The sequence below is a fragment of the Dermacentor andersoni genome, chromosome 7 (genome assembly GCF_023375885.2).
Source record: "Dermacentor andersoni chromosome 7, qqDerAnde1_hic_scaffold, whole genome shotgun sequence".
NCBI classification, from domain to species: domain Eukaryota; kingdom Metazoa; phylum Arthropoda; class Arachnida; order Ixodida; family Ixodidae; genus Dermacentor; species Dermacentor andersoni.
In genome coordinates this window covers 157,827,720-157,848,814 of record NC_092820.1, presented here as the reverse complement: position 1 = coordinate 157,848,814, position 21,095 = coordinate 157,827,720, and the positions used below count along the sequence as shown (strand labels likewise).

Here is a 21,095-nt window from a genome sequence, read left to right as displayed (position 1 = left end):
GTCGACGGCTCGCATCATCGAGACTTGAGCTAACATAATCCAAGCTAGATTTTATTTCTTCAAATTCCGCACGCATTTCTCGCTCGTCTGTGCGCGTGCTTCGTTCGACAGCATCCTTTGTGCTTTTCCACTCGGCTCTCATTTCTTCTTTAAAATCTTGCAACAGCTTTGCGAACTCTTTTGACATGATAGGTACAACAGGCATACACAGGAAAGAAGGAAAGAAAAGGCACATGCAGTGCAGCAGCAACAGCGGCTAAGTATTATACTAGCTATGTCAGATCATAACAGCGAGTCGGCCTAGTTGGAACAGATTCATCTTAAAACTTTTTGTGCGCAAACAAACAGGGACAAAGAATAGGGGCAACACAAGGACGAGCGCTTTCCCGCCGCTCGTCCTTTTGTTGCCCCTCTTCTTTGCCCCTGTTTGTTTGCGCACAAAAAGTTTCAATATGTCAGATCAATGCAAAAACATGTGCACCAACCTGGAAAATGCGATGGATGCTTGTAAAAGCGTGCCTACACCGTTGTCACTGCTGCCACAGTGCCGATCCGTTTGGCGGTGCCGTATATATGAGGACCAGATGCCGTGACCATTTGAGGCTTCGTCCGCCAGTTGTCGCTTGCGGTCAGTCGTCGTGTTCTGTCGCCTGCGTGAATAAGATAGTGGTTTCCGCCGCCGTTCAGCAGTGCTTGACAGTTCTCGATATCCCTCGGCTCTGGAAAGTGCAATGGGTGCTTGTAAAAACGTGCGTACAGCGCTGTGACTGCTGCCAAAAGTCAAAAGGCTTAGCGCTTCAAGATTGCTTTGCCCTTTTCACAATCACTGTCGCTAAGTGACATTATGCGCAACATGGATGCCTCAGAAACGCGGATACGGGGCCTCATTGGAGGGGAAGAAGGGCTTTGCCTGCAGACGTCACATGTCCCGCAGAAGCCGCAAGGGCTGCAATTTATTTGTAACCGGAAAGGTTCTATCAAGGTGCGTTAGCTTGTCTTTTACCTTTTTCTTCGTGCTAATCGCGACGGCCCGCAAAACCTACCTTTCGCTCACTGCCGTTTCGCGACAAAGAGCAATTTTACTGCTCTGTGATGTTCTCGAGCTCCTTTCACGTATTGAGTTGTTATGAGCAGGTATTTATATTCGATAATTAGGGGAAGGATATCACTAAGGTTATCACAACTGTTGGTTTTTCAGACGTCTTTATTGAACGTCGCTATGCTAGCGCATACAGATGTAAAGAAAGCCATGCCGGTTGATTTATTTTTCGCTGGTGCAGTTGTATTATCATTCGAGTGAGGGAAGAGTCACGACAAGCTTTTTGCGCTCACGTCGCGAATTCAATGTCTGTGTTTTATGTTGTACCAATCTTGTTTTCAGGGCCACTGTCGCTGCAAAGCTTGGTCGCGTGTTGACGGACGGGGTGCAGCGAGAACGAAAACATGCGTTTCTGGCGAAGGGAAACACCGTGGCAACCACAAACCACGAGTTGGTGCAGGCGAAACCTGAGCAAATGCTTCCGACGCTCGCCCACGTGCTGCATACACTCGCGATCAAAGCCACGTCGTTATTCGCAGTAGAGCTATGGACGGGCTCGGGCCCGCCCGAAAGCCAGGATCCGGCCCGGCCCATTTGGATATTCTCTTACTCGGGCTTGGGCCGGGCCCGGGCCAAGGAAGCCACGTACCCAAAACTTGCTCTTCTTGCTAAGAGGCTATTAGCCATTCCGGCCACCAGTTCAAGCAGGGAACGAAACTTCAGCGCTGCCGGATTCATAATGCAGGAGCGCCGCACTTGCCTTAACCCTTCATCGATGGACAACTTGTTGTTTTTGCACAATAGCTTAGAATAACAATTCTGTGCGCGCGCTGCATCTGCATATATTCACGATCTTGTCATATGGAATGCAAGAGTTCAACATTATAAGGTCATTTAAATAAACTGATATTCCTGATATTTCTTCTTGTGTCGGCGTCGTCTTATTGCAGGTCGGGCCGGGCCCGGGCCGCGCCTTAACACGGCCTAAGGCCCAGCCAGGCCGGGCGAACTCAGGCTTCTTTAGCGTCGGGCCGGACCGGGCCGCCTGGGGTAGTGTAGGGCCCGGGCCGGGCACGGGCTCTGAATTGCGGCCCGTGCACACCTCTAATTCGCAGTGCTGCAAAACACTGTCGCAAGCTCTATTGTTATAACGCATCGATTCTGCTTAGAAAAACAAATAATGTACATCAGCAAAGAACTTTCGTTTTCTTAACTGCGAGGCTCCAGAAAAAGTCACGGCTGACGAAATGCGCACTGCACTTTCATCGGTGGTGTGACTGGCTTGCCAATCCGCAACTTGACAGCCCAATCTTTCTTCTTTGTCGCATCTTTGGGGGAACGAGTGAAGACTCACTTCAATTGCCACAGCTCTGTTGGGTGCGTTGCGGCACACAGCATATACGATCTTGCACGAAGGATGCGTAAAAACAAATAAAGCCTACTGGTTGCCGTGAAGAAAGCAAGCAAATGCGCTACCGCCGCGCCGCCTGAGGTTGCTGCAATACTCTTTGAAAAAGATTCGCCCGTGGCCGCGGGGTGGCGTGGCAGTCTACGGAACTTGCGATATACCGGGTGATCATCTTTAAGTTTTACAGAAAGTTAACAAATCACCTGTGGCTGGTAGCATAATTCCGTTTCTTGAGCTGGAATAGTCACAGAGGCGGACATTACTTGCGCGATAACTCGAAACACATATTCAGCGAATTAACGGAAATGCACTAATTAAATTCCTAATTACTTTACGACACATGTTGCAATTTACGAACTGTAGCCGGCGAGCTTGCAAGGCGCGTCAACTTGGAATGTATTTTACTTTTGTTCTTCAATGCATAAGAGCGTTTCGTTAAAACATGTGTGTGGAATAACCGTGCATCATTTACCGCGAGTTTGAGGCGCATGTGTCGAAAGCCTCTGGGGAAATTTGAATTTGATTCAGCAATCGTTCAGCAATACGTTGTCAACACAGTGTTTGCTCAAGTATGTTTTTAGCACTGCAATAGTATGACAAACCTTTACGTGAAATCATCATCATCATTATCATCATCATCAGAGAAATAGCTCTCAGTCTGACTGTCTATCGTATACAGCTTGAAAAATTCCGCAACGAAGAGACAAGATTTCTCGGTTCTGAATCCTTGTGGGAATAAATTTCGCTTTCATCCACGCCCGCAGCGTTTCTTCAAGCGCCATCGTCGCGTCTGGCAAATTCAACAGGTACAGCTTTTTTCGTTGAGTTTATTTGGATCGATTTATTTTATTCTTCGTAATCAAAGAAGGGAAAATGGTGGACTGCTTTATGTGCACAAGAAAAAATTAAAAGAATGTGATTTGGGCGCAGGGCTGGGCAAAGACACTTTCTGGGTATATCATTATACGATACGACATACTCGGGTGACAAGTATTTGAGATACAGATGCGACACTTTCCATTTGTATCTTAAGATACTTCGATACATTCGCAGCTTTCTCATCTTTTTCGCAGATTCGCAGATTTCTCAGCAGAAAACGCTTAGGCACAGAAAAAGTTTGTTTGGAAATTTCTTAACTGCGACCAAGCTTGTTTCATTTGGATGAAATATCTGTTAGTATCTCAAAGCTTTCGTCTTTCTTGCTCAAAGTGTAGTATTTTCATTCCGAAACCATTTATTGTGGTTGATTTAGCTGCTTAACATGAAAGCTCTTCAAACGCTGCGCTGTCGACGCTTTTTGCTTGTCATTTTTAATTGATTTGAGTCGCTGCTCTGCTTGCCGACTAGCTAGCGGGTCACCATCTAATTTCGAGAACGTCAATAAGAAGCCTCTGCGCGATGACGCAAATACCGCTGTGGAGTTTGCGCGCAGACCTCATCGCCTATACTCTTGCAGGATGGCTCTGACGGAAAGATAAAAGAATGTCGCTTCCTTTCGTTTTATGCAGGCGACTTAGTGGCAGCAGCAGCAGCAGCTTGAGAAGCTAATTTCAGCCAACGCTTATAGTTTCGCACGGTGATGTTGCGATAGCCAGTTTCTTGTATGTTAAGATGCACGATGCATTCTTTCATTTATCGGGAATACAGATACTGATACACGTCTTGCTAGTCGTATCAGAACACATAGGAAATACCCAAAGAGTATCGAAGATAGTATCTAAGATACATGTATATTCGATGCTGGCCGGCACTGCTTGGGTGTGGCGTGTGTTTTTCCAGCAGGCGAGCAGACGACAGCCGTGTCAGCAGATGTTGGGAGCATTGAATTGATTATACCTACAGCTCTCGACATCAGACCAATATTGCACAGCTTTGAGATCACGTCACTCCGTTCTTTCTCAGCCTTTTTTCCGGTATTCGTTGCACCTTTGTTTTCTCTCACATAAGAGAACATTGCTGGCACTTCGTGAAAACGTTGCAAGTTATTTCTTAGCTGCGAAGCTCCTAATCTACAAATAAATTTTACTAATATTATTCTAATTACTAATATTACTAATAATAATATTACTAATTTTACCGTTATACGTTAGCACGTGACAACAGTGGAACGGACAACAACCGTATCGATTATGACGAGCAAGAAATTCAGGCGAACATATACATTTGCACTTTATATGCAAAGCATTCTATACTATGCGTTCATACTAGCTTACCTTTCTAAAATGGGCAGTGTATGGTAGATGCAACACGAGTGAATTACAGATCAATCGCAGCAATAAATTTTTATTTCTTTTTTGATGCCGTGTTGCAATGTTCATGCACACGGACCCCAATAAAGAAATATTTCGACGTGCCCCCATGCGTATCACAGGATTCACTGCTCATTTCGTCGTACCATTCCCCCAGTGTATGGTATCAAACCAGAATCTTCCTGTTTAACCTCCCTGCCTTTCCCAACCCGTTTATGTACACCCGAGCGCTGTAGCAGACACCCGAAAGTGTGGACCAGTGAGAGCGCCACTTTTGTTCTGCGTACGATAAACTCGTAGCTAAGAACAGCGTACGAAAGAGAAAGGACTTTTGTGAATAAGGCTCCCGCGTTCTCGCAGCAGGCTCTCCAAATAAAGTTCAGTTGCGAGTCAGCGCCGGCGCTCTGAACGAAAAGTAATGAGGGTGAAGGTGATGCAGCTCTCCATCTATTTTATTCACAATCATAAGGATACACAAAGAGATGGCTCTTATACACAACAATTGGTCATATAACTATTTAAATAATCTGCAATGACTATTAGAATGAGGAGGGGATATACTGTACAAGTGACTAAATCAAGCGCGTGCTTATTGAGGCACGTCGTGGTTGAAGGCTGCCCTCATCTCCTCCACGCTCATGGCGCACTTGCTGAAGAGGGCGTCGCAGTCGGCGTTCGCGGCTCCCGCAGCGGACGCTGCCTTGTAGAAGGTGACCGCCGTGTGGCTGGGCAGCGGCCTGTAGGACCTGGATAGATGAAAAAAAAAAAAACGGTGGTCACAAGGAGTATCTCCACACATATAGTAAAGTGACGTTACGAGACGAGGCTTAACGGGTACACGTGGACAACGTGTAACAGTTAATTTATCCGAAAGGCGGGCGGCGACGCTGCACCAGACAACCTTCGTTCTCTTTAGTGAAACAATCTAGCACTTCGAAAACACGAGGTAGAACATGTTGCACCAAGTTGCAAGAAAATGTTAATGCCTACCTGAAGAAATCGGTCATGTCGGTGCCGTTTGTGCCGAACACGTTCGGATGCGCGGCCATCGTGCAGAAGATCTTGGCCAAGCACTGCGTAGTGTCGTGGGCCTTGACGTAGCCGAAGTAGGTCTCGATGTCCTGGCCGTAGATGGTGAGGTTCGTTCCGGGTACCGGAAAGCTCGTCGTGTCGGCTCCCTCCGCGTCGACGTCACGACGGTACCTGGGGCCCTGCTGTTCCTCCTGGACATTGCTCTCCAGCGAATGAGTGGACGGCGTAGCCTCGGCGGCGTCCGGAGCGGACTCGGCGTCGGGCGTGCCCTCGGACAGCTGCGGGAACTGGCTACCGGGAATGACGACGTCCTCGCCGTGGTGTTCGACCGCCGGCGGTGGTGTCGGGGAGGCGTCGCCAGTCGAGGGCTCGGGAAGCCCGTCGGAAGCGGTGGCGGGAACGTCGTACGAAGACGGCTGGAACACGCCGAAGCCGTAGGGCTGCGCCGACTGCCATCCGCTGTAGGGGAAGATGTGGCTTTGGTGGTCCCCGGAGAACGCGGGTGCCGGTCCAGCGCTGGATCCCTGGGTCGGCGGCTGTTGCAGCTGCTGCTGTTGACCCACCGGCTGTTCTGGAAGGGCGGGCGGCGCACCCTGCTGGTTCCACGCCTGGGAGGAGTCGTGGCTGGGCTGTGACGAGTAGAAAGGCTTGGGGACGTCCTGGGCTACGACGGCGACTCGCATCAGCGATCCGCCGGTCTCGCCACCCGTGACGTAGTCCTTGTAGTGCTCCAGAGGCAGGGGCAGAACCGGGGCGTCGAAGTTTTGCGTTTTTGTCGAGGCGGCAGTGGCTAGGCGCCTCTTCTCGAGCTGGTTGGCGAAGTCCAGGGCCGCGTAGCCGGCGGCGAAGTGCTTCTTGAAGTCGTGCGCTTCTTCGTCCGACGCGGGCGCGACGGACAGTTCCTGCGGCTTGGCTGGCGGCGCTTGCTGCAGCTCTGGCACGGGCACGTCGTTGGCTGCTCCCTCGGCCACGGCTTGCGCTGCACCTGCGTCTGGATCGTCGGCAACCTGCAGCGCAGAGTACAGCAGAGGGACACCCACGGATAAGAGCATGACACCGCAAAATAACATACGGAGGGTAGTCAACATCGATCGAACCCAATAACGTCGATCACTGGACCAACTGGGTCATGCACGTACCTTCAGGTCAACGGTGGCCTTGACGGCTCGGTCTCCCGTGAGGTACGACGCGAGCTTGGCTGTGGTGGCCAGCTTGTATTCGGCCAGGCTTCGGAAGCCCGACGTGATGTAGCTGAAGGGGGAAGGCATGCCGCCGGCGGCTATCAGGGCCACGGACAGCACCACCAGGAACAGTGGAGCTCGCAGCATCTGCGTATTAGTGGTTCATAAATAATTTCACATAACTTTATGTGTTCGTTTATTTAAAAAAAACACCTTACAGGCACCTACAGCCGTTGCGTGAGGGCAGTGTATAGCAAACGTCATGCGACTAATCTCCAAAAAATAATATATAATTAAACGTTAGCATAATATTAAACAGCAAAACATGGGACACTGAATACTAGGCAAGCGTAGTGTGCTAACGGCCAACAGTATCACAATAAGCGCACGGCTACTGGAATTATGACTAGTAGATGTCAGTATTTTGCGTGGCCGCTCTCGGAAACGGTGGTGTCGGGAAGGTCGCTCCAAAGGCGAGTGGCTAGCGAAAGAGCGTAACAGTCACATGCCATAGACGGGCACGAAGCTGCTTAATTATACAACCTTCGTGACATGCAATGCGCGAGATGCACCCAAGATGTATAGGCGATGACCGTGTGTTGTCGATACGAAATAAGGATGGCAGCCATCCCCCGACGAGTATGAAATACGACTGCAGTGATGGTTCGTTTGCGTTACGCAGCGATGAATTGATTTCAGCGTGTCAAAGGGTGCGACTGCTGGGTTATTTCCATCGCTTGAGAGCGCGCCGTTCGATCCGTGTACAACTAATCCGAGAATTAAGGAGAGAGAGAATACGCAATGTCCTTTACAAACCACTGAGAGCCTGATTCTGCCTTCCCGTAACGTGAGCGGACGGCTTCGCCAAACGGCGGTCGTCGTTACTGATCTCCAGAGAAAACCGGGGAGAACGACGACAAGCGAAAAGCTCCCCAATAACTCTATCCTAGTACGATTATACGAGCACAAGATGTATATGTTGACTAGCAGCGCGGCTCGGTCCATTCTGCGTTTTTATCTAAGCGACGAAATGCGCCTGGAGAAGGGGAAACTGGGCAGCGTTGCGGGCGTTCCTACTGAAGAGCCGCGTGAACCAAATCGCCGATATAACGAAAAGCTCGATTGAGCGTACGGCGAAAAAAGAAAAAAAAAAAAGCGTCGAACTCACTTTTGCAGGTTGGGAGGATGCGGCTACAGTACGGTACGTATGGACCCGGCGTTCTTAATATACTGCGGTCGGAAGAGAGCGGGACCACGCTTCATAGAGAGAGAAAGAGAGAGAAACATAACAAAAAGCTCTTGTAAAAGGAGAAGGAGCGGTTGAATACTTAGCATAAATTACAAACAGCGAAGGAGTGAAGGAACACGACGGAGAGAGTGAGAGAGACAAAGCAGCGCCTTTTAAATGTAGCCGAACTGAGAAAGGAAGAGAAAGGAAAATAGGAGAGATGAAGAGAGAGAGTAGACGGGGCAGCGTTGGGGGAAAAGGAAAGGGGGAGCAGGTAATCCGCAATGAAGTAAGCGTCTCTCGGCGAGGGTTTGTGTGTGTGAGTGATTCTTAAGAGGAAGAGAAGAGAAAAGTACAGCGCCGTAGTTGCCTTTCGCGAGAGAGCGAGAAAGTGGTTCTTGAGGTAAGGAGGAAAGGCTAGGCACCATCTTCTGCAACCCTTGCGGGAGCACGGCTCAGCGCCAGCAGAGAACGGGAGGGGGGATTAAAAGACATAGGAGGTAGGAAAAAGGACGGGAAGGTGATGCCATGGCCTGTCACCAGCCCACCCCTCCGGCCGAACTCCCTAGGTCGTTCCGACCGGTCTCCTTACGCAAAAGGGGGAGATTCTTAAGGGAAGGAGGTCCCTTCAACAGCACTGTACGGGAATGGGTGAGGGAGGCACAGTGCAAGAGTAGCAAAGAATGAGTGGGGGAGAAAGAAGAGAGGGAAAAGAAACAGAGCGTTAAGACACGAAGAGAATGCAGCACGACTCGTATCCGCGCGCTCAGGTCGGCCCCTTCCAAGAACTGTAAGTAAGAGCTGTAAGTTCGTAAAAAGACAATGGTGAAGGAGGGGAGATGGGTCCCGCTAAGCGAGGCGCGAACTTGTTGGAGAGAGGACGCCAGAATCATCGGACAAGCACGAACACGCAGTTTACAGACAATACTTCTGGGGCTCAGCGCCTTGACACTGCAATGCTCGGAACACGGAGGCCTGAGCATACCACAGTTTCTGCGGAACCGATAGGCGCCAATTCTTCTTCCTCCGCGTCAATTCTCCTTGCTCCGCGACAGAGAGTTTATGAAGAATCGTCAAGTTACAGGCGGCCACAGGCCTGTTGCGCGCTCGACGGATTACCCCCCCCCCCTACCTGCACCCTCCCCCACTCCCCTCTTCTCACCGCTACGCTACTCGCCAATACCCAAGGACCTTCTTCCCCTCCCTACTTCTCATTTCTGTACCTCTCTCCTCCTCCACCTGATGCTGAGCCGTGCACGGGTAGCAGAAAATAACGTCTTTTTCTCCTTCCTCCGAATCACTATGTATTGCCAGCACCTTTTTTTCTTTGTTCCATCAATGATAAACCTCTATAAAGAGGCCCGAAAGGACCTGCATCAAACACATGGGGTTGTGATTTGAGAATCGACTTCATTCCGAAAAAAAAAAGAAGCAACTGAATTCTGAAAGCAACGCTTTTCCTTCCTTTTTTTTTTTTTTTTTGTCAGATCATAAGGAGATGCTGGCGCATAAATACGGCGCGGGCTACATCTTCGCTTTTGAATACGTGGCGCATACAATGCCCAGCTGCAACATAAAACATATAACACACGACAACAGAGTTGCGTTATTTCACACAAGTCAAAATAAGAACGCTACATTACAAAGCAATGCTGCGGACGTCAATATCACATAACAAATAAACGCTCAAGCAACGATGCAAACCACAATAATATCACATACGCACAGCGAGAGTAAAAATAAAGGATGTTCTTATAAAGGAAACGCACTTTTGCATGCCTCTTGTTGGCCACGGGCCAAATAAATTCTGAGTTGTCTACGGTCTAATGTCGTTAATTAAGTTTTAAGTCCACGTTTGGGTGTTTCGTGATGGGGACATTCCAGAAGCAGGCGACGCGTGTCTTCGTCAGCAAAGGCACAATAACGTTGAGAAATTTCAGCGCGGCCAGTTCCGTGTACAAAGGCTGTGCAGTGCCCAGCCGTAATCAATGGATAAGGATTTCTATGTTTCTATCTAAAGGTAACGGAATGCTGGATTTGTAAGCACATCAACCGAATAACCGGGCAAGGGAACAAGAGTTCAGGTTCGCCAGTCAGCCTCTAGAGTCTGTGAAGGAGTACGCTTACCTTGGTCAATTAATCACAGGGAAACAAAATAATATCCGATAGAATGAGGGCAACACTGGACTTTAGCCAACCAAGGGAGTCAGTCACGTTTCAGGAATGTATATTCTACAATGTATCACATCCATGTCATCAATCAGGTAATCGAGGAATCCGCAGAGTACAATCAGCCTCTCTATATGGCGTTCATAGATTGCGAAAAGGCATTTGATTCAGAGAGGTACCAGCAGTCATTGAGGCATTACGTAATCAAGCAGTGCAGACCGCTTGCGTAAATATCTTGGAAAATATCTGCAGAGATTCCACAGCTACCTTAATTCTACACAAGAAAAGTAAGAACGTAATCAAGCAGTGCAGACCGCTTACGTAAATATCTTGGAAAATATGTACAGAGATTCCACAGCTACCTTAATTCTACACAAGAAAAGTAAGAACGTAATCAAGCAGTGCAGACCGCTTACGTAAATATCTTGGAAAATATCTACAGAGATTCCACAGCTACCTTAATTCTACACAAGAAAAGTAAGAAGATACCTATAAAGAAAGGGGTCAGACAAGGAGACAGAATCTCTCCAATGCTATTCACTCCATGCTTGGAGGAAGTATTCAAGCTATTAAACTGGGAAGGCTTACATATGCTGAATAACGGTCATGTCCTCTGCTATAGACGTCCCCCAGATAAGAAGCAATACGGGGTAGGATTCCCAATCCATACGGACATAGTGGGCAACATTGATGAATTCTACAGCATTAATGAGAGGGTAGCTGCAGTCGTAATCAAACTTAATAAGACGTATAGGTTAAAGGTGGTACAAGCCTCTAACATCCAGTCACGATGATGAGGAAGTAGATCAGTTTTATGAAGATGTTGAATTAGCGATGAGAAAAGTGCAAACTCAGTATACTGTAGTAATGGGCGACTTCAATGCAAAAGTGGGGAAAAAGCAGGCTGGTGAACAAGCAATTGGCAACTACGACGTCAATTCTAGGAACGCTACAGGAGAGATACTGGTAAAATTCGCTGAAAGGAATTAGCTTCGAATAATGAACACCTTTTTCAGGAAGCGTAGCAACAGAAAGTGGACCTGGAAAAGCCCTAATTGTGAAACAGGAAATGAAATTGACCTCATATTTTCTGCTTATCCCAGCATACTGCAGGATGTAGAAGTGATAGGTAGGTTAAAGTGCAGTGATCATAGGTTAAAATTAAATTATGGGGTTTTACGTGCCAAAACCACTTTCTGATTATGAGGCACGCCGTAGTGGAGGACTCCGGAAATTTCGACCACCTGGGGTTCTTTAACGTGCACCTAGATCTAAGTACACGGGTGTTTTCGCATTTCGCCCCCATCGAAATGCGGCCGCCGGGGCCGGGATTCGATCCCGCGACCTCGTGCTCAGCAGCCTAACACCATAGCCACTGAGCAACCGCGGCGGGTGATCATAGGTTAGTGAAGGCCAGGATTCACCTAAATTTGAAAAGAGAAAGAGCAAAATTGGTCAAGAAGAAACAGGTCAACCTAGAGGCAGCAAGGGTAAAAGCAGACAAATTCAAGCTGGTACTTGCAAACAAATATGCAGCCTTAGAACAGAGAGATGATGATGACATAGAGCTAATGAATGAAATCGTAACTAGGCTGGCTTCAGAGGCAGCAATTGAAGTGGAAGGCACCAAGGCAACCAGTAGGCAAACTCTCCCAAGTAACAAAGGGCCTAATAAAGAAACAACCAAAAATGAAAGTGTCCAACTCAAGAGATAAGGTAGAATTCGCGGAACTGTCAAAACTGATCAACAAGGCGAAAATAAGTGATATTCGAAACTATAACGCGAGAAAGACTGAAGAAGCCGTAAAAAATGGACGCAGCCTGAAATCAGTGAGAAAGAAACTTGGCATACGACAAACCAAGATGTATGCACTAAAAGGAAGTAGGGTACTATCATGAGCACTCTCGAAGATATAGTAAAAGCATCGGAAGAATTCTATACTGACTTGTTCAGTACCCAGAGAAGTCAGGATACCTCAATTAGAAACAGTTTATGAACAGGATACAGAAACTCCTCTTATAACTAGCGTTGAGGTCAGAAGGGCCTTGCAAGACATGAAACGAGGAAGAGCGGCAGGAGAAGGTGGAGTAACAGCCGATTTAATCAACGATGGAGGAGACATAATGCCTGGAAAATTGGCGGCTCCTTATACGAAGTGTCTATTGACTGCAAGGGTCCCATAAAACTGGACGAATGCAAACATTATACTAATCCACAAAAAGGGAGACGTTAAAGAATTGAAGAATTATAGGCCCATTAGCTTACTCCCAGTATTATATAAAATATTTACCAAAATAATCTCCAATTGAATTAGGGCAACACTGGACTTTGGTCAACCGAGGGAACAGACTGATTTCAGGAAGGGATACTCTACAATGGATCACACCCATGTCATTAATCAGGTTATCGAGAAATCCGCAGAGTGCAGTAAACGTCCTATATGGCTTTCATAGATTGCGAAAAGGCATTTGATCCAGTAGAGATACCAGCAGTCATAGAGGCATTACGTAATCAAAGAGTACAGAAAGCTTACGTAAATGCCTTGGAAAATACCTACAGAAATTCCACAGCTACCTTAATTCTACTCAAGGAAAGCAGGAAGGTACCTATAAAGAAAGGGGTCAAACAGGGGGAGACAATCTCTCCAATGCTATTCACTGCGTGCTTGGAAAAAGTATTCAAGCTATTGAACTGAGAAGGCTTAGGAGTAAGGATTGACGGCGAATATCTCAGCAACCTTCGGTTTGCCGATGGCATTGTTCTATTCATCAACATTGCAGACGAATTACAACAAATTATTGAGGACCTTAAAAGAGAGAGTGTAAGAGTGGGGTTGAAGATTAATATGCAGAAGACTAAGATAATGATGAATAGCCAGGCGTGGGAACAAGAGTTCAGGATCGCAAGTCAGCCTCTAGAGTCTGTAAAGGAGTACGCTTACCTAGGCCAACTAATCGCAGGGAACCATGATCATGAGAATAAAATTCATAGAATAATAAAAATGGGTTGGATCGCATACGGCAGACATTGTCAGCTCCTGACTGGAAGCTTACCATTATCATTGAAAAGGAATTTGTACAATAAGTGCATTTTACCAGTGCTGACATATGGGGCAGAGACTTGGAGACTGACAAAGAAGCTTGAAAACAAGTTAAGGACCGCGCAGAGGGCGACGGAACGAAGATTGCTAGGCGTAACGTTAAGAGACAGAAAGAGAGCGGTTTGGATCAGAGAGCAAACGGGCATAGACGATATTCTAATTGGCATCAAGAGAACAAAAATGGAGCTGGGCAGGTCATTTAATGTGCCGGTTAGATAACCATTGGACCATTAGGGTTACAGAATGGGCACCAAGAGAAGGGATACGCAGTCGAGGATGGCAGAAGACTAGGTGGAGCGATGAAATCAGGAAATTTGCGTGCGCTAGTTGGAATCGGTTGGCGCAGGACAGGGGCGATTGGAGATCGCAGGGAGAGGCCTTTGTCCTGCAGTGGACATAAAGCAGGCTGATGATGGTGATGACGACGACGACGACGACGACGCTGATGATGATGATGATGATGATGATGCGAAGGACCCTCGCTTTGGAGTCGCTCTTACAACGTGCGGGAAAGATCTACTAACATGAGTGCAGAGTATGCTAACTTTTGACGAATTAAGACATTGTGAACGTTAAGCATGGATGAAACATTCATCCCATGATGTGCCCGCAAGCCTTCGAAGTACATTAACTATCTCACTGACTTGATTTTCGAGCTTGGACAGTTGCCGGTCGCACCTTGATGTGCATATATATATATATAGTGATTCGGAGGAAGGAGAAGAGATGGTATTATCTGCTACCCGCGAGGGAGCATGGCTCAGCATCAGGGGGAGAGGGAGAGAGGGATTTCGTGCGCATCGACGGGGAGAGGCGTTGCGCGACGTCGTTATGCCAGGCATCCTGGGGCACAGAAATTTCAAGGAAAGGGGGATAGGGGAGATACGGGAGGGGCATGAGGCACGTGCCTGTCGTGTTATATTTCTTTCTACTGTGTAATTTTTTTTCGTTTTATTACACTCTCTCTTCTTTTTTTAAGAGTTGTTCCCTTGGTGCTCCTTGGTGGTCACGGGAATTTTACAGTTTCCGCGATGCGCGGTAATATAACAGCCGCAAAACCAGCCGTGGTTGCTTAGTGGCGATGCTGTCGGGCTGCTAAGCGCAAGGTCGCGGGATCGAATGCCGGCCATGGCGTATCCTTGCGAGTATCCCTGCGTAGCCCAGCGCGATGTCGGCCAAGTCTGGTTATCGTGCCAACAGCGCATGCTGCCCTAGATTTAACATGATGAATGTGATTTCGCGAGCTCAGAATTGCGTCGTACATTACACCTAGATATTGGATGAAGTCAACTGGCGGAATTATTTCCTGACGGTATTGGAGAGAGATATTAACTTGTACATTCAATGGAAACGCAATCAAGGAACTTTTGTTGACATTAAGCAACATTCGAATATCCGCTAACCAAGCTTCAAGCGTTCGTAAGTATGACTGCACGTGTTTTTTGTAATGAGTGAATATCACTCGCAGATGCAAAAAAAATGCCGTGTCGCCAGCAGGAACATGTACGGTATCGCACAATAGTACTGAGCTTAACAAAATGTTAAACAAAATTGGAGACAAGGCAGATCCCTGGGGAACTCCTCGTGATTGATTCTATTTTTTCGTCAACAAGCCACGTGCGGAACAATGAAACTTCGCATCCTTTAAAAAAAATCCCATATCCAATTTATTATATATCGAGGAAGACTCGTGCTATTTAAAGCATTGAGGAGTATGCTTTGGCATTTTCCTGTCCTCCTCTTCAGTCTTCATCTTTCTGTGTCTTCTCTTCTTCTCATCTTGGGTTATATTAGGTTATTGTGGCGATGCATGGCTGGAGTCTGCAGGTATTCTTCAAACCTAGTAGCGTCCTCTTGTTGCGCCCGGTGGTGGTTGCCACCATCGCCGCCAAATTTACCAAAGCTTACACGGAAAACGCTTTTCCCCCCTCGAAGATCGCCCCCTAAAAGAAAGGGCGCACCGAAGAAAATGTTCAGTTCTTTTTGAAACTAAAGAAGACACATTTCTAAAGAACCATGTTCTTCACAGTGAAGACAACACAACCGTAAGAAAACTGTCACCATTCCCAGTTTCTAAATTTCTCCCTACGCATGGGGAGTGCTTACCGCCTGCTTCACCTCCGCCGTGGGCCGGCCAGGTATTGCACTGCCTTCGAGATCGGCCCACGTATGAAAAATTGTTGACCTATGTCCACGTAGACGAGATCCGCCAGAACCTAGCCGTAAACGGCTTTGCTGTAAAAAAGCGAAACTAACCGGGCTGCGGCCGCCGATGCTGGTCTGCGAGGTCGTCGATCTCAGAGTCAATAGTCCGACGAAAAGGCAGCATCCCCACACTCGCTGCTGCTCGATCGATCGACAAAATCAGCCGCTGACGTAGAGGAATCACGTGATCTGCCATCTATTGAAGCGCGCGCGCCGCTTCCGGAGGGTGCCATTTTTGCTTTCTTCTTTGACGATCGCGAAACTTCGGAGCGCGTCTAAATATCACCACTAAGCGGGGGAAAAAAACGAACTGCTTAGGAAACAAAGATATAGTTCTTCTCCTCCATATCCGATGGCGCAGCGTGTCCGTGAGCGGCGCAGAAGGTCTCGAAAGCGACGTTTCAAATTATCGATAGCGGGCTAACGACGTCCAACGGGCGCAGTATAGGGAAAGAGTTAAGAGCTGGTAACCAATTTTTGAATCACGTGTAGTTCTCCATTAATATCCCCGTCCCGATGCGATCGTTCACTGATGACTGTGTTGTGTGTAGAGCCGTACATAACTCAGTCGATCAAATCGAACTTAACAATTCACTGCAGATGGTCTACTCTCGGTGTAAAACTTGGGACCTGAAATTTAACACCTCAAAAATTCATTGCATCTCATTTACAAAACAGAAAAAAGCCACTTAACTTGAAATATATGGTTTGAAGCACTAAAACCAACAAAAGTAATCAGGTAAAATACTTGGGCATTCAGCTCACGGCTAACTTTAATTGGGAGCCACATATCTCAGCGATATGTCAGAAATCTGAGCCAAAGCTATCATTATTGAGGAGGATATTACGTACTACACCACCATATCTCAGACTAAATGCTTACAAGACACTACTAAAGTCATGCTTAGAGCACGCCGATCTAATCTGGAGTCTCTATCAAAAATATCTCGTTAATAAAATAGAACGCAAACAAAAACTAGCAGTCAGATTTATATACTCGGATTACTCAATGCAGTCCAGTGCTTCAGGTTTGCTCGCAAGGGTAAACATTAAACCACTTTCGCAGAGAAGAGTAATTTCACGACTAAAATTCATTTATCAATCATACGTACCGTAACCATTTCAACATAACAGGTTCTAATTACCTGCGAGACTCTTACAAACACTCATCGAGGCTAACCCATTTCAAAATAATCCTCTGACCATTAAGTAGTAAACTTATGTCGTATAAATACGGGAAACTGAAACTTATTACGACTGCTCGAAAGAAACCGCTTCGCTGGAAATTGCGATTCTGCAAGGTTACACAAATCTGTTGTCTTATTTTTCTTGCGCATCTTGCAAGTCTTTTATATTGATTATACTTTGTTCTGTATAACCTCGACAATAATATTGCCTTGACTACTGATAGAAATAGTATGGTTATGGGTGTATGTGGAAATGAGTAGTTTCAGTTTCCTAATTTTGCCTTCGCATAAAGCCGGCTCTTATGTAGCCTGCCTTCCCGTTTGTCCGTTGTTATTGAACAACAACAAAGTCCTCTTTATTTTTCTCGCACTTGATCTACTGTCTGCTACTCTGTGGTACAAAAAGCTGTAAGCCGCAAGAAAACGATTTCTCCGCGCGCTTCTAATATCCTATTCGATACATCACCGGCAGAAATCCTTCGCGGCATTCGCATCATTACGAATCATTGCTCTACACGTACGCCACCCCCTTAATTACGCTATTTAAACAGGAAAGTAATTTAAATGATTTACCGGTAATGTCCCCACTCCTTTTTTTCCCTTTCATTTAGAAAAGAAAGAGAAGAGTCATATGACGAGAAAAGGCGAAACATGGAAACTTCCAACCACAATAATAAATTCAGCTGTGCAACGTCTGTCTTTTGAAGATAATTGCGAGTCACTTAATCTGCGTTCGTGTTTACCTGTGTTTAAATTAAGCAAGTCACGCTTGAATTTTGTAAATGAGACACCCTAGCGTGGTTGTGAAAGTGCCTGAACCTGTTAGTTGGCTTGGCAACCAGACGTTCACGTGACGAGATCGGCGGGTTCGTCAAGCTGCCCGATGGCAGCTTTTATCCGTCGGCCCTCTGCGTGTAGAAATATACGAAAATTCAATGACGGATTGATTGATTCATTCGTGCATTCGTTTCGTTCTTTTATTCATTCATTCGTTCCATCATCTGCCGCCCTTTCCGCTGCCTGCGCGCGTGCGTCATGCTTGCGTGCAGCTTTTCGCGCACAAGAGGAGGACGAATAGACATACCAGCGCAGCCTACCAACATGCCCAAGCAGCCACCTTAGTCATGCTAGCTCCCCGCAAGTCAACGGTCTTGTTCCGTTAATCGGTTAAATGTTACTACCCGTTAAAAAAAGAACTGCTAACTTTCGTTGTTTGCGACAGAGAAAAAGATAGCTGGAAAGACGAGCAGTCAATCATGGCCACTTTTTTTTCGAACGCTGCTGGGATTACCGCACGGGCAGGAGGGGAGTCGTCCGCGCCGAGGGAGCGACAAAAAACGCCGGAATCCGTGAATGGGTACCTTGCGCTAAAATCGGCGCCCATTCTCCCCGCGTTCATCCTTTTCTTTCCGCTCCTTAGCGGGCTTAAGCGGTTCCTCCGTTAGGACGAAAGAACTGCCAAAGCCCATTTGCTCGCTTACACGCTTCGTTTTCCAATCTGTGCTCAGCTGCGGCGGGGGAGACTACTTGCACCGCCAGGCGAGGACACTGGAGCCAACGCCCGACGCTGCCCATTCATTCGTTAGCCGCGCTTCCAAGACGTTGGAAATGGGCGCGGCAAACGGCGCCGGCGAGGTGAGCTGCCTGCCGAAAGCGTGCTGCACGTGCTTCGGCATAGCGAGGAGAATCATTCATTGATTCGTGAGCGCGTTAATTTGTCACAGAACGGGAGCCCAGAATGCAGGGGACGCGCGCTTCTCGTCGGCCTTTGAGCGGGCGCGCCCGTGCTTATCCAATCGTTCGCGAAGTGTCTGGCTTTTCTTTTTTTTTCCCCGAGTAGACGAGAATGGAAGAAGACCCGAGAATGCGAAGAGCGGCGACTAGTTTCGGCGAAAGAGTATACAGTGGACAGACCGGGCGAGGTGGTTTTTTACCGATGGGACGCGACGGCGCCGATTGTGGATTAACAACGGCCACTGTCACCCCGTGGTCTCGCACTGCAGAGTATATGGCTGCAGTTCGCTTCTCTGGAAGGGGATTAGTGAAAGCAACTTTTTTGTTGTTGTTATTCCCCTACCACACTTACTGCAATAGGAATACGTGGCACAATTTCAAGGGCAACTTCACTTATTTCGTTACGTCCGTTATTTAGTTCATCCCGTTTCGGTATAACCAGAGTCCTTTTTGACTCTTCTGATGGTAAATTATATGGTTTTCGGTCGTTCCATTGCGAATATTGTTCCGAATTCCGAATACGTTCCATTCACAGAACCTTTGATTCTTTAAACCGTGGCAAAGGTTGTGGGCAGAAGTGCAAGCGCTAAAGCTAGAGTTTTGCTGGAAGCTTTCCACATACAAAAAAAAAAAAGCGGGTCTGTGCATCAGCGATGTTTCAATAAATTTGTACTCGGCTGAGCGCACACTTCTGGAGGGATTTGAAAAATCGTAACATATGGCTTTTCATCAATTGGTCATGTGTTCCCTTTTTGCTGCTTGGGTGTTTCATGTTTCACTTCCCGTGACTGTTTGCGATATTGCGACAAAGAAGGCTGGCGCAGTTCGGTTGTGCGCATGTGTTTTGTTTCTCTTAAATATTGAACCCTTTTCAAAAAATAATAATAAACCAGTTGTCAGTAGCGTTTCCTCGTCTTCGTGCCGTCTTTTCACCGTGTATTCGTCCTTTTTAGCGCTACCATCAGTTTTAAAGAATGCATCACCAACTAGCCCAGAACCAAGCTTTATTGAAGCATATTGCATCCCCTTGCCCCTCCCCCAGTACAGGGTAGCCAACCAGAGATAATCTCTGGTTAACCTCCCTGTCTTTCATTTGCCTCTCTCTCTCTCTCTACGTATAGTCGCTACGCGATGCGTGAATGCTAATCGCGATAACTTCGATAGTCATCTTAAGATGGGTTCTAATTATTTCGTCTTCGCGACACTAAAGAAAACGTTGGTCAGCATTGTTGCCAGGTTATTAAGACATCGCATTCCTAGAGGTGATTGTGCTAAGGCTTGAGACGGATGAGCCGACGTTCGATGGAGGTAGAGCTGGGAGTTTGACAGCGACCCCGCCAATCAACGACGTGAAGCGCAGTGGGATGGCTGAGATTGGAGGCGAAATGCAAACTGCAAGAGTAGCTAGACATCACAGAGTCAATTTAAAATGACCAAGATTTAGAAATACATTTGCATTGCAAGCGTGCTAAAGAGAGTGGAAACTATTTGATTGGTGCGAGACTCGCTGCAAAAAGTTCACTAGACCGTCTTCAGCTATCTAAACTATCCTTCGTATGTCAACGAAAGAGGAATCAAGGAGGTGAGTTTCGGTACAACTGGTTACATTTTTCAAGAGCAGAAGACGTGCCCTGGAGGCAGAGTAGTCTGCAATATTTCGTCACTGCACAAAAATATGTAGATTTTCGACAGCGTTCACTGATGCGCCGCCTTGCAGTGCCCATGCGCAATCATTTTAATGAAAAAAAAAACGAAAATCAAGTAAATTTTACTCAAGTTCTTAGAACAAGTGAATAAAGTGGTAGCAAACAAATTCTGAAAATTCCATTCCCAATTTTTGTTGTGTGTGTGGGAGGGCACAGTGCAACTTGCTACTGGTTTCCATTATTTTTCTTGATGATTTGTTCAAGCGAGTCGAATATTCTGCCGTAGTTTATCGCACAATTAGTCCAACTATTTAAATTTAGACTTTCAAGTGTCCATTGTTCTTAGATAAATACTTTAAGCCGGCACGGATGTGGGAAATGTCTCAACATTGGTGAGAGGAATGTGAAAAAAAAAGAACAGAGCGCAGAAGATGTAATTGTCTCAGTGAATTCTTTAAATGTTATTTTCGCACGTTAAGTGGCTCAACGCCCGCGTTCGCAGCCTTGTATATAACGATATAGATCATATTCCAATCTGACGGGAAGAAAAACTGCATTGCCCGCGTTGTACATGCACTCTTCTGAAACAAAAGTAGACAAGAGTCTAAATTTGCATATATTGCGAAACAAGTGGATGCCTAAATTGTAGACTGAGAAACTGACACCATAATAATGAAGCCAAATAAAGGAATGAAGATGGCATGTTCCATGTGTTCCATGCATGTTCTATTTCTGTTTAATGAAAAAGAGCTTCTAGTGGCCGTCGTGTATTACAGTATTCCTGAAAGTAAATAGACCAGCGTATTTCAATTTACATTAGCGCCGAATTTATGGGGCTCGAGTTCCATCGTTGTACATCCCAGTAACTATATGAGGTTCAAAAGCGAGATGAAATGGCTGGCGGTGCTCCCTTTCT

The 21,095-nt window shown here is 46.8% G+C and overlaps 1 protein-coding gene across 1 annotated transcript; it reads right to left on the bottom strand.

Annotated features, from left to right (window-relative positions):
- Positions 1-5,097: 5,097 nt before the first annotated feature.
- LOC126533470 (uncharacterized) lies at positions 5,098-7,368 on the bottom strand. Its single transcript, XM_050180641.2, has 3 exons — positions 6,868-7,368; positions 5,687-6,735; positions 5,098-5,442 (listed from the first exon to the last, which is right to left on the bottom strand). The coding sequence occupies exons 1-3, from the start codon at positions 7,054-7,056 to the stop codon at positions 5,286-5,288; spliced, it is 1,395 nt and encodes a 464-aa protein (XP_050036598.1). The 5' UTR covers positions 7,057-7,368; the 3' UTR covers positions 5,098-5,285.
- Positions 7,369-21,095: the final 13,727 nt, after the last annotated feature.

What these genes read in the sequence shown, in the direction of transcription:
- LOC126533470 (XM_050180641.2), bottom strand. Translation starts at nt 7,056, where the DNA reads ATGCTGCGAGCTCCACTGTTCCTGGTGGTGCTGTCCGTGGCCCTGATA. An exon ending in AGGCCACCGTTGACCTGAAG is followed by an intron (nt 6,736 to 6,867) that starts GTACGTGCATGA and finishes TCTGCGCTGCAG; the next exon opens with GTTGCCGACGATCCAGACGC. An exon ending in GACATGACCGATTTCTTCAG is followed by an intron (nt 5,443 to 5,686) that starts GTAGGCATTAAC and finishes TCATCTATCCAG; the next exon opens with GTCCTACAGGCCGCTGCCCA.